Genomic DNA, 13,342 nt, shown 5'->3' on the forward strand with positions numbered 1-13,342 from the left:
TGACAGTCTGCTACATGGTGGCTCTGTATATCTAATTTAGAGATGAGGACAGTAGTTTATTCATTCAATATACAGTAAAAATGACTAACACCTGCTGCCCAAGCCATTCTTATAACTTTGGGGGCTAGAATAATCTAAATTGTCAGGTTGTATGAGTGTGATGGTTAGTAGTTATGTTGGGACTCCTATTGGCAGTGCTGGTACCCGCAATAAGTGTTGCGAGCTGCAGTTTGCTCCTGATGAGAGACCTCGCACTTATAATTTTTTTTTTTTTTTTTTTACAAACTAAGAACTGCTCTCCCTCCCAGTTATATGTCCATGAACAAATGTGGTGGCTTATAGGTGGTCATCCATTAATCACCTTGGATTGTCCTTTCTTGTCGCCATGCTTTGCACGAGGCACCGTGTGCTGGAGTAGTGATGGAGCTTTGCGCTGTTGAGCGTTTTGTCTCTTCCTTTAGATAAAAGAGAGGCTCGAGGAGCTGCAGAGCATGCTGGGATGGGTGCTGGTGCGCTGGAGAGCACAGAAGCGACAGCAGGTTCCTGGAAACAAAAAGGACAAAAAGAAGCAGAAAGAGAGTCGGCTGCAAGAGGCCGTAAGCAAGGCCCCTGTTGTGCAGGTGAGTACCGCGGCAGCATCTGAGGCCATCCACGCAGACTCTGGCCAGAACCGAGTGCTGCATGGCTCCTGATCTGCACTAGCCGCACACCACAGGTGTGTCGATGGTGTGCAGACTGTGCGGCTGTGTGTACGTATAAGGACCAGGAATGATACTCATGGTTGGGACTATAAGACCCCCTTGCCCTTCTCAGCAACCCTTCCGCGATGCTGCATGCATTTTGTGCTTTGGCTGCTTTGCCACCATCACTGCAGGATGGAATTGTGTGTTTGTATTCTCAGGGTCAAATCCATCAACTGTGCCATTTGTAAAGCGCAGTGCTATCACCCCTAAAGGTATCTAGGCACCGAGGGTGCCGTGTCTCAGTCTAAAAGCCATGTCTTAAGTCTCCTTCTGACGTCCACCGGGGGGAGCTGTTCGAATGTGGAGGGGCAGGCTGTCCCAGGACTTGGCTGCTGTATAGGATAAGGAGCAGCCTCCACTGCGATGGATGCGGGTGTGTCTGAGGTTTAGTGAGGTGGAGCATAGTTGTCTTGCGGCGACGTAGAAGCTCAGTCGATGGTTAATGTAGGATGGCCCTAGGTTTTGGATTGCAGTGTATGCGATGGTGAGGTTTTGAATTGGCTTCTTTTCTGGACGGGGAGCCAGTGGAGGTTCCTGAGGTGTGGGGTGATGCTTGAGCACTTGGGGAGGTTGAGGATGAGTCTGGCTTCGGTGTTCCCTAGAGTCTGGAGTGTGTTAAGTAGCTGGGAGGGCACTCCGGCGTAGAGTACATAGCCATAGTTGAGGCGGCTGGTCACCAGGGAGTGCATGGATGTCTTTCTGGTATCATAGGGATCCATTTGAAGGTTCAGCGGAGCATACAGAGGATGTAGCAGCAGGAGGAGATCAGTGCCAGCCCCGATCTGCCCCTCAGGGGCAGTTGTTACAGAAGTGGTAAATCGGACTGGTGAGAAAGAAACCAATGCATTACACTAAAAATATCCAATCATAAAGGATAATGCATATGAGCTCACCTGAAATTCTCCCATCCAGCATGAAAATTACATTTCCACACTCTTACATTTTGAGTCTTAACTTCCAAAATTACACAGTGAAGTATTCCCACTTCAGATTCTAAGCTGAAACGCTGGAAGGGTGCCTTTCCGGTACTGAAAGTGAATAGTGCACGCTGAGAGTAGGTTGCGCCTGCCATTGAAAACACAATGAACGCCCCATCAGGACACTAGACTGGGGGGTGTTTTAAGAGCTGCAAACACAGCTTTGTAGTAGTTGATACACACACCTGCCCCTTGTATGGCAAGCACAGAGACACCAAATAAGAAAGGGAGCCTTGGCTCTCCGCAAAGTGTCAAACCTTTAGACTTACCTTGCTTTGGCGTGACTCGAAACACCCTTTGGCAGGGATATAACAGGTTAGTTGCCAACCAGTGGTGCTGGTTAGGTCTTCATTGTTCTTGGCCACTTCTGTCACACTAGTAAGGTCCTCAGCAGGAGTTGTTACTGGAGAGCACACGCTGTCCCTAATATAGACTTCTCTTTAGCAACAGCCTTGGGCAGACTGCGAGTTATCCAGAGGAACAGGGATCAACAAGATGGCAGCCAGTGCCACGGGTTCTCCATCAAGGATCATAGAACATGCCAAAAATATGTTAATGAGGAGGGTGTGTGAAATATTGACTTTGACAGCATGGGCAGGTCTGAGCTTTGCCTTCACAAATATCTGGTGCTTTATTCCAGTTGGTTCATTTAAGCTGAAGAAAGACTACAGCTCCCAGAATACACACATTTGTTAATGAAAGGGCCTCAGTTGGGCACGAGCTGCCCCAGGAACATGAAGCCATCTGGCAACTGGCCATGCTAGTGATGAAGAAGAGAAACAGGGAGCTTTGGCATGTGAGGATGTTTTCCTGTGTGCCTACATTTGCTCTCAGAAATGTGCAAAGCTGTTTTTCTCCCTTGCAGGACTGCCATAATGAGGCAGCAACCAATGAGGCAGTGTCTCTGCCCCACGATGCCTTGGCATGCTCTGTGGACCCGCCCTCCAGTCAGCGGAGAGTACCAGCTAACCAGCCTGGCAGCCGCCTTCCATGGGACGGCCAAGCATGGGAAGACTTAGCCGATGCTCTGGACCAGCCAACGGAGAACAGCCAGGACCCCCCCAGTGCCCCCACCTTCTCAGAGCTGGGGGTGCCACGTTCCACACTGGTTCTGGACCCCTCGGAGACACCTGTGGTGGTAATGCCGCAGCCTGGCACGGGCAGTCTCGGGGGCACGGTCAACCTGATCCTAAGCATCAGCCGGAAGGATGAGAAGAAGTCGCAGGCACAGAAAGTGGAGGGCGTAGAAGACGCGCATGAAGAGGACGGTCTGCACCGGGTAAGCACCATGTTTCTAGTGATGAGTATGGGGATCTGGATGTCTTTAGAACTTGATGAATGAAGCCTACACACGCTTGAATTCCCCACCGTGGCCCAATGACAGCCTTTGGTTTTGACAAAGATGGCGGATAACATGGGGTTAGACATGTTTCTAGTGGTGAGGATGGGGATCTAGGATGTCTTTAGAACTTGATGAATGAAGCCTACACACGCTTGAATTCCCCACCGTGGCACAATGACAGCCTTTGGTTTTGACAGAGATGGCGGATAAAGGGGGTTAGACATGTTTCAAGTGATGAGGATGGGGATCTAGGATGTCTGTAGAACTTGATGAATGAAGCCTACACGTGCTTGAATTCCCCACCGTGGCACAATGACAGCTTTTGGTTTTGACAAAGATGGCGGATAAAGGGGGTTAGACATGTTTCTAGTGATGAGGTTGGAGATCTGGGATGTCTTTAGAACTTGATGAACGAAGCCTACACGTGCTTGAAATCCCAACGGTGGGAGATTGACAGCTTTTGGTTTTGACAAAGATGGCGGATAAAGGGGGTTAGACATGTTTCTAGTGGTGAGGATGGGGATCTAGGATGTCTTTAGAACTTGATGAATGAAGCCTACACGTGCTTGAATTCCCCACCGTGGCACAATCACAGCTTTTGGTTTTGACAAAGATGGCGGATAAAGGGGGTTAGACATGTTTCTAGTGATGAGGTTGGAGATCTGGGATGTCTTTAGAACTTGATGAACGAAGCCTACACGTGCTTGAATTCCCAAGCGTGGGAGAATGACAGCCTTTGGTTTTGACAAAGATGGCGGATAACAGGAAGTTAGCCATGTTTCTAGTGATGAGGTTGGAAATCTGGGATGTGTTTAGAACTTGATGAATGAAGCCTACACACGCTTAAATTTCCCACTGTGGGACAATGACAGCCCTTGTTTTTGACAAAGATGGCGGATAACAGGGGGTTAGCCATGTTTTAAGTGATGAGGATGGGGATCTGGGATGTCTTTAGAACCCTAATGAATGAAGCCTATAAGCGCTTGAATGCCCCACCGTGGGACAATGACAGTCTTTGGTCTTGACAAAGATGGCGGACAACACCTGAGTCTTGAAATCTTGTGCAAGGATGCAGGATGGGAATTGAGCAGACTCCAATGGGCAGGTTCTTTCAGAGATGGAAGTTTATAGCTAGGCTTCATATGAAGTGTCTTGGGCCATTGAGAGGCCATACAAAGCAGGTGCACAGAAAGGGTTCCAAGGTGGGGGTCAAAGGTCAGCACCTAGCCGGTACACTTTTAGGTGGCACTGAGTAGTTTATTTAGGAATATATTAAGTTGCAAGTACAAACTAACACCTGAATTGAAATAACTCTAAAGGTGATATTTTTAACATTAATATGTAAACCCAGTATATTGGCAAGTCCACAATGTGATGTTTTGTGGCCCAATCAAATCGCAATCAATTGGACAGCAGAATTTCTTGTTACAATCACGTTATGTGATGGATGGGTTTCCGGGCACTACATTCACAGGTATCTATGGCCTTGTGGACACACCCTCCACGTGCACAGAGAGGACACACTGAGGTCTACACAATCCCTAGTAACTAGGCAGTGGAGCCATCCCACACCTTTCTATGGACATTTAAAGTGTAGCCCTAACTACAGTTCCACCACAGACATACTCCAGTCACGCTGGACACGAGAGCTACAATACAGCTCCACTGGGGTCACAATGGTACCACACAATAGACACACTCCCTCCTGCCACTCTGCAGCCACACTACAGTCACATTTCATGGAGTACCACTGCCACACTACATCTGCGCTGTAACTCTCTCGATGGACAGCATGCCCCACTCCAGTGGCATCCCACACAGAATGAATGCCACACAGCTTACCACATACCAACAGTTTTGCAATAACTCTGACACCAACCTGCAACCACAATTCAACAACATGTCAGTTGCACAACTCCAACAGTGTAGTGTCACAGCCAAGTAAGGCTACCAGGCTATAGGCAGCTGCAGAAGTAGCTGTTGATTTCTGTCATCTGTCCGCCCCAATCTCTGTCTTTCTGTCTTTCAGCAGTCACTTTTTAATTATCTCCTTCTGTTTTTCTCTATGGACATTTTTATAAATTCTGAGGCTTATTTTGTAGGACAAAAAAAATATTTTTGGTTGTGCATTGTAATTATGGCTGATCCAAATTAGGGCCTGTATGGCATCTTCTCTTCCAAGCAAAGTTTGGTATTTTGTGTTTTTACAATTAGAATTGCCCACTCATCAATGTACTCCAATTTATAAATAATCACAACTCCTCTGGTGTGTGTGCTCGTGGGTACCAAAAAGTTTTGATTTTCATGAATGATTAATTTTACTAGTATTTCGTTTCCTCAGTGCGACAAACTTCTAGGTGTGTAACCACTTCAGTCCTTCAATACACTTCCAAGCTCACCCGAACCCCGATGCATTTCAGACCTGAGGGGCCTTTTGTCAGGGGAAAAGTGCACTAAAATCAGAAAAAAGCAATAACACAATGAAATATCTTGCATTTAGTGCATTACAGCAACAATTTCCAATTGTAGGTTTAGATTAGCACATAACAAATTAAATAATCAAAATCCACGTATTGTATCAAAAGCCTGAGCTTATTTCTTGCAAGTCAGCATTATTTCTAATCATCAATTTAAATCAGTCTGACACAAATCAATGTGTGCTTGAATCAAGTGCTGTCCTACAGCCTAAGGTATGTCGCCTAATAGCCAAACAGCCATTTGCATATAAGCGCATTCTCATAATGGACGCTCCATCGCCACCTGGAACGCCCCACCCATCCACATCAGACAGACCACCTCCCTCCCCAGCCTCACGAAGGAACTGAAGACATGGCTTTTCTAATCCACCTCCGGTACACGCTACACCCCTCCCCCCCAAGCGCCTTGAGACCCTAACGGGTGAGTAGCTGCGCTCTATAATTCTGATTGATTGATTGAATGGTAACTGTGTATTAATCATTAATGAAGCACTCATTAAACATTATGTTAGCACCCCGTTTCGTCCTTCACAAGTAAAAGACTAATTAAGAGATGTAAACCCATACAGAAAAACATAGTTATGTGAGAACAGCGTCTCGACTAATGGCTAGAGCAATATCAACACAGTGATAAATCTGCACGTGCGGGCGGGCGGGTGGTGAATCCTCCCTTTACAGGTACGGTCAAACTAAACACAGTGGTTCCCCTCGTTTCCCTTGCCCCAACAAGTAGGCTTCAAGGTATACCCTCAAACTTCTGCATCCAAATACAAACTCTTGCTAAGAGACTCACTACTTATCGGCTACCTGTTGGGTGATAGGAACAGGACTTGCCTTGTGTGTCTGATGTATCGAAAAGTGTCGGCCATATTGGAATGAAGTGTCTGGCAGATGAATACGTTTCTCAGCTTTAGAGTGTTCTCTATACTTGCTAAGAAATAAGGAAAACAAGCATATGCAATGCAATAGGGTCTCGCGTTTCTCAGAGTTACAGCTATTAGCAGTTGTAAACTCCCAACCGGACTTTTATTGCCACATTAAATGGAAAAAACTGCGCGATCGCACTGCTACAGTTCACTCGTATGGACAGTTGAAGACGGCATGCAGGTAGAAAAAAAAATGCAAAAAAAGAGCGTGATCGCGCTGCTACAGTTCACTCGTAGTGAAACCTATCGGCAAAAGTGCAATTATCTACGTAACCGGCAAAAGTGCAATTAACTATGTAACAGGGTCGATGTCATGCAAAGTGCTGGACTTCTGCCAAGTGAGATCGCGCTGCGAAAAAAAGATAAAAAGTAGTCCACAAACCTGACGAGAAACAGCAAACCTCGCATGTTTTCAGTACTTTGTCGCTGCGCTTGAGGAGAGCTAACCACCGGAAAAGGCATGACGTATGCATGGCGTCCACTAATGAAAGCAAGCAGATTTTGAAAGGCAAGCCCACGAATCAATGAAAGACAATGACGTGACATGGACGGGGCTCCGAGCCCTTTTCTATCTACTAAAGCGTCTCGCAAGCGAAACGCATGCGCAAGCGCATGCGACGCAGGCTCGACCCTAAAAACTACCTGTTGACTGCGGTGATGATAACCTTAGGAAAATGAGTTCAAAACATACTGATATGAATGCGTCTGTTCTAAAAGGGAGTGTGTACCCATAAAACAATTGTGTAGTGCCAAACAGAAAACAAATAATCCCAGAGATGAACATGAGCAAAGAATAACACAAAAAAAGCTATATTCAATGCAGTCAGTTAGACCTTTGGGTATCTCAGTTTGCAATTTCCTGATCCATTTACAGTTCAATTCGTAGCAGTAACTTTCTATTGCCAGTCCCAGATGTCAATGACCAGTGCTTTAAATGGAAAAATAGAAGTGCAGGTACTCTCCATCAGAGTACCTGCTTGTGTCCGAGAAGTGCCGGCACTCTCCATCAGAGTACCTGCTTGTGTCCGAGAAGTGCCGGTACTCTCCATCAGAGTACCTGCTTGTTTCTGAGAAGTGCCGGTACTCTCCAATTAAAAGTATTACGTTTTTCTTGAGATATGCCGGTATTCTCCCTCTCAAAATAAAAAAGTGCCGGTACTCCGTACCGGAGAGTACCGGCCCATTTAAAGCACTGTCAATGACACGACTTCCAGGGCTGTATATTCCAACTGGCTGAGATTGTGTCGTTCCGTATTACAAAGTACCGTTTTTACTGTTTTTCCTACGTAAGCGAGCCCACGTGGGCATTTCAAGAGGTGCACATCCTTCTTGGTATCACAAGTGGCCGAAGTACATAATTAACTTGTTCTTTAAGCACAAAAAGTAGAGGTTCTCATGTTTTTCTTGCTCTCAGATTCTATTTCGGGCAGTTTTTTATTCCACTTTTGCTTCCACATATTAATTAAATCTCCCAGTTAAATCCCATAAAGCTAATTGTTACAACATGTTGTAGCCCCTTTCAGACTCAACAAAATTCCTTGATTCTGTATAAAACACACACAAACGTACTTTGCCTGGAAGAGAAGATGTCCATCTGATCCTAAATTGTATCACCCATAGTTACAAGAAACGACAAAAATATTATTTTGCACCTACAGTATAGGCTTCAGAATTTGGAAAAATGCACATAGAGAAAAACATAGCGAAAGGGAGAACTATCTGAGTTTAGGAAGAAAGTGAAAACATTTATTTTCCGATACATTTTCTGTTCTCCAGAGCCTGGTTGGGATTGTAGCTGAGCGCCGGGACACCTCTTGGAGCGCCTAAGCGCTATAGAAGTGGTTTCTTTTTATCATTATAATTATTTCTTTTTAGGTTGTATGTTGTTGCTGCTGTTGTTTTCACCCCTGTCAGTCCTAAGTTACCTTTAACTTTATTTTATTCTTCAGGGTGTTTCAGCGCAGTTCAATCCCCGCACCTTGTATTTGCGCCATAATGGCCTTCACAGTCGGATCTTCATTAGTAAATGGTGTAATAATGTGCCTGTTGTATGATTCATGTGTGGTGTGTTTCAATATGAATAAGTGACTTAGGGCCTGATTCTAACTTTGGAGGACGGTGTTAAACCGTCCCAAAAGTGGCGGATATACCACCTACCGTATTACGAGTCCATAGGATATAATGGACTCGTAATACGGTAGGTGGTATATCCGCCACTTTTGGGACGGTTTAACACCGTCCTCCAAAGTTAGAATCAGGCCCTTAGTGTTCCAGGAGTTACTAGTCATTGTGCTACTGTGGTGCCCCCATCTCTTGTACTGACACACAATTGAAAAGAACACTGTCTCAGTTTTACTTGGGGAGTGGATATATTTGAACATCCCAGTGTGCGCTGGCAGAGGGTGTTTCCTGGGTGGAGAGAAAATGAAAAATGTAGCAATTGTCAAAAAGGAACAATCCCTCTTTAGAGAAGAACTAAGGGCCTGATTTAGAGTTTGACGGTTGGGGTTCCTCTGTCACAAACATCACAGATATCCCGTCTGCCGTATTACGATCCCATTGTATCCTATGGGAATCACAATACGGCAGGCAGGATATCCACACTGGCGTAACAAAGGCCCCCTTAGCACCTGTAGAGTGGGGGGCTCTGAGCTCCTGGGAGTCCCCTCAGCACAGTACCCTGGCCTGAGAGCTCCTGAATGCGTCCGAAGGGAGGGGCCCTCGATGTATTTTGCAGGGGGGACCCCCTCAAGCTTCATTACGCCACTGGATATCTGTCACATTTGTGATGAAGTAACAAGATCGCTAAACACTAAATCAAGCCGTAATTGTTTTCTTAGAGGGATTTGACTTATTTCCTCAGTCGTCACCTCACTTTTACGTATCTTTCAAATTCCATCTTTCTCTCTTTGTCTCTCACACTCCCTCTTCTCTCTCTGTCTCTTTTTCCCTCGCCCTCTCTCTCGCCTCCCTGCTCCATTTCTCTCTCCCTACCCTATCAGATCTCTGACACTAGATCCGCAGGCCCTAAAACATTTTGGAAACGGTGCCAGGGTCTCATAGGCAACACTTTCGGTAGTTTAAAGCGAAGGAAAAAAACCTCCCGCCTGAGTGTGGAAGAGGTAAAATCCTGTGCAGTGGTGCATGCTGGGAAATTTTGCTGCATGCAGTGGCCTTGGCATGACTGTTTTTTGTATTAAAGGGATACTGGTTTCCTTACCTTTTTCTACACAATATGAGAATTAGCAATAGCTCTCTTGTCACCAAGAGGACTACATTGCTCTTTGCTTATCTGCACAATTGTTCCTAGATGAAGAGTTGCTAAACTTAATCTAAACTTTTTTAGATGGGCTTTTCAAGCAATGTACATGGGGAAACCATAGATGTGTGCACAGTTTGTTTAGCACTGTGCATATTCAATAGAAAGTTTAGCAACTTAATTTTCTTAGTCCTTGGAGATAGTGCACCCTATTGAGCTGGTCAGTGGAAATCTGTAAAACGGTTAAACGTTCATGGAATGTCCCCACCCCACACAGAACTTCCACAGCCTGAGAATCCTACTATGACAGTGGGCCTGATTTAGAACTCGGCAGATGGGTTACTCCGTCACAACGGTGACCGATATCTTGTCCGCCGCAATCGAAATCCCATAGGATAGAATGGGATTTGGATTTCGGCAGGCAGGATATCTAGTCCAGTGTTTCCAACTCAGATGACAACAAAAAATATGGTAATGTAAAAATTACAGGAACCCTTTCACTTTTCAGGTGAAGTCTATTTTGATAAGTAAAAGAGTGCATGATGACTTTTCATCACAAAGGACTCCCTTTCCAATACTTTGTACTCACTTCCTTCTGGTAATCCTTAAAAGAGTGTCTGGCTTCAGCTCAACCAGAACAAATCCTGACCCTAGATCCCACCAACGCGTGACGCATCGCTCTCTGTTCCATTCTCTTCATGACTGTCACATCGTCACATTGACCTATTGCATTTTTCATTTGAAGCTCACCTCTGGAAAAATATTTCTAAAAAGAGTGTCAGATATTGAGTACACTCCAACCTTTCACCCTATCAATCAATCAATCAATCAATCATTTGTTAAGTGCGCCACTCACCCGATAGGGTCTCAAGCCACATCTGTGGGTGAACTCACTGGTCTTTTTTCTTGCATTCGCCCCATGGTCACTCGCTAAGCTGACTGACGTAAGTTGAAATGAGTGTTTTCATCACTTTGACACACTTCACTACTTAGCTAGTGGGACAGTAGCTTTGTCCAATAAATGTAACTCTGAGGTTTCTAGGACTCTTAGGTATCAGATACTAATCACTTGTGTAGAAAAACCATGTCCTGCATTCCCCTTAACCCGCTACTCACTTCCACCATCCTACAGGTTGCAGTGTTTAAGGCTCACGCTTCAAGTGCAATGTGTAACATATAATAGGGAAATGTTTGTCATGAAATGGAAATTGAATGCATGACTGAGTGATGCGGTGTATTAACAGAAATCGAGGGTGGTTGGGCCTGGAGATAAATGCTAACCGCTAGATGCAACTGCGTGAAACTTTGGTCTCATAACATGTTCTTCTTGCTCTCCAGGTCTGTACATACTTGCATGTGAAAGACAGTGAGAAGGAACGGAGTCCCGTCTGCCACAGTTTGACAATGCCACGGACTTCTAAAAAGACTCCGCCCAAAGCGTGCGCATCTCCACTCTCTGGTCCTCATAGTACGACTGGTGTGGCCTTCCATACCTTGCCCAAAATCAGTCCCAACTCGCTTCTCAACAGCCTTAAGAGGAAAGAGAAGGTGAAAGCCGAGGCGCAGCGGCTGACGGTCCAGAAAATTATGGGCGCGCACACTAACGGGGCAAGGTCGCAGCCCGAGGCGAATGATAATGGAATGAAGACCTGGCCACTGAAACGGCACAAGAAAAAATCAAGGGTTCCCAGCCCTGCCATGGAGGGGTTTCTTGACTACATGAAGAACCCCTTGGCAAGAGATATTGATGCTGAGTGTGGTTCAATGAGACCGGCATCTGGTTTCAGAAAACAGGAGATTAGTTGTAGGACGTTGGGTTTTGTTGGTTCAAAGACTAATAGTGTAAGCTACGGCTGCCGGCATCTCTCGTTAGGTTCTGTCCTGAGTCTTGAACTCCCCAAGGACCTAAGTCTATTGGGAAACTCCCAGGATATCCAGGAAAACATCAGAATTCTTCCTGAGGGGTCTGAGAGAAGGAGTGGATCAATGCGCGACTCCGACGTGGGTTCCCATAGGGAAACAAATGATTTGGTGGAGAACGAAGAAAAAGTTTCAGGTCATCCAAGACAGAGCCCTGATTTTGTGCAAGAGATGCCTAAGAAAGTTGTCAAGCATGGAGAAGCTTTCGCAAATGTTCTCACCCATGATAAGATTCAGCAGAACCCAGGTGTCTGTTCGGCTGACGCAGCTCAGGCTCCTGATCCAGACAGGCTGAACAAGCATGTTCACACGGCAAGCGAACAAGACAGATTGATCACCTTGGGGCAGAGAGATTCAACGGAGGACCTACTTGACTTCAGCCTGAAGCGACTGTCCCGTATAAGTGTCCTGCATGAACAGATGGATCATGAGTGGGACCAGATGGCTGCCAGAATGAAGACATCGAGCGGACCCACTGGACTTCGAGCCGAGGCACAGGTGAGCTGTTCTGTGAAACTGAGAGAGATGTTAACAGGCAAAATGAGGGTGAACTCCCCGAATAAGTCTCCATCGAGGGCAGCTCGTGACAAACCACCTGAGTCCGCGGGGGCTGAGAGCCTGATAGTAGGTCCTGTACAGATGGCGACCAGCATCCGTGGTTATAACGACAGACAGATTGACGACTCAACAGGTTCTGCTCCAGTTTCACAGCAGATCCAGGTCGGTGTCAAACCCTCGAGCCAGCTCTCGGTGTTGCAGTATGAAATTTGCCACCAAGACTCTGATTCTTTCAGTCACATCAAACCTTCAACAAGAGTAGACAGGACTCAATCCCCTGCATCAGCAGAGAACCCCATCAGAGTTAACACACAGTCACTTCTGCCAACAAACGTGGTTCACCCAAACCATGAGCTGTTTGAAGAAGATGAGGAGGAGCTGGAGGGGATTTGGAAGAATGTAGAGAGGTACAAGAGCCGGCAAGGCAAAGAGGTTGTACACGCTACGTGGACCAAGGAAGCTGGTGGTGACTCTAAGTCTGGAAAAGGACATACTGATGACTCCAAGGCCAGCAAAGGTGATAATGGACCGCACTCTATAGACATTCCTGGTGGCCAAGTCATCATGACGTCCGAGCCCAACATGCTGGTCGCCCAATTCACGTTGCCCACATTAGCACATACCCATCAGAGACGGGAGCTCAAAGACAATATCAGTGGCAACGGAGGTGTTCCAACCAACATGCATGCGTCATGTACATCCCAGCTCCCCAGAGAAGGGACCAATCAGAAACTTCCTAATGAGACTGTGCCCACTGTGGCCAAGGATCCCTGCAAGAAGATCCAGCTCACAGCTACATACAAATCACAGGAGGCAGAACGTGAGAATGCTGGTGCTTCCAAGGTAAGGCTTTTGTCGCTGATACGAAGAGCGTGGTTGCGGCCAAAGGCTGTTGGGCCGGAGTAGGGTGCATTTTAGGGAACCTTTCAATAGCTGTCAGTTAATGTGACCACTGCAGAGAGGATTGTGACACCGGGATGTTCTTTTCTCTATGCTTTTGATGAAAAATATTTTAATGAGTTAATGTGCCTATCTCAGAGAAATTTTTGCAATCTCTAATTCCTCCTTATTTGACTACAGAGGCAGGTAAGTCCTTGGACGAAGGTGGTTTTGCAGCTGTAGTGTGAAATCTGCATTCTA

At 46.1% G+C, this 13,342-nt stretch overlaps 1 protein-coding gene across 2 annotated transcripts in view; it reads left to right on the top strand.

The window, feature by feature from the left end:
- LOC138296871 (uncharacterized) overlaps window positions 1–13,342 on the top strand; it is a 246,381-nt gene that overhangs the window by 171,548 nt on the left and 61,491 nt on the right. The window contains exons 23-26 of one of the 2 annotated variants that reach the window (XM_069236360.1): window positions 462–620; window positions 2,586–2,999; window positions 9,468–9,587; window positions 11,063–13,045. In XM_069236360.1, coding sequence (XP_069092461.1) covers window positions 462–620; window positions 2,586–2,999; window positions 9,468–9,587; window positions 11,063–13,045 — 2,676 coding nt within the window. The remainder of the gene's footprint in view (window positions 1–461; window positions 621–2,585; window positions 3,000–9,467; window positions 9,588–11,062; window positions 13,046–13,342) is intronic. The other variant, XM_069236361.1, reaches the window with a different exon arrangement.

The sequence above is a fragment of the Pleurodeles waltl genome, chromosome 5 (assembly GCF_031143425.1).
Source record: "Pleurodeles waltl isolate 20211129_DDA chromosome 5, aPleWal1.hap1.20221129, whole genome shotgun sequence".
Taxonomy (NCBI): domain Eukaryota; kingdom Metazoa; phylum Chordata; class Amphibia; order Caudata; family Salamandridae; genus Pleurodeles; species Pleurodeles waltl.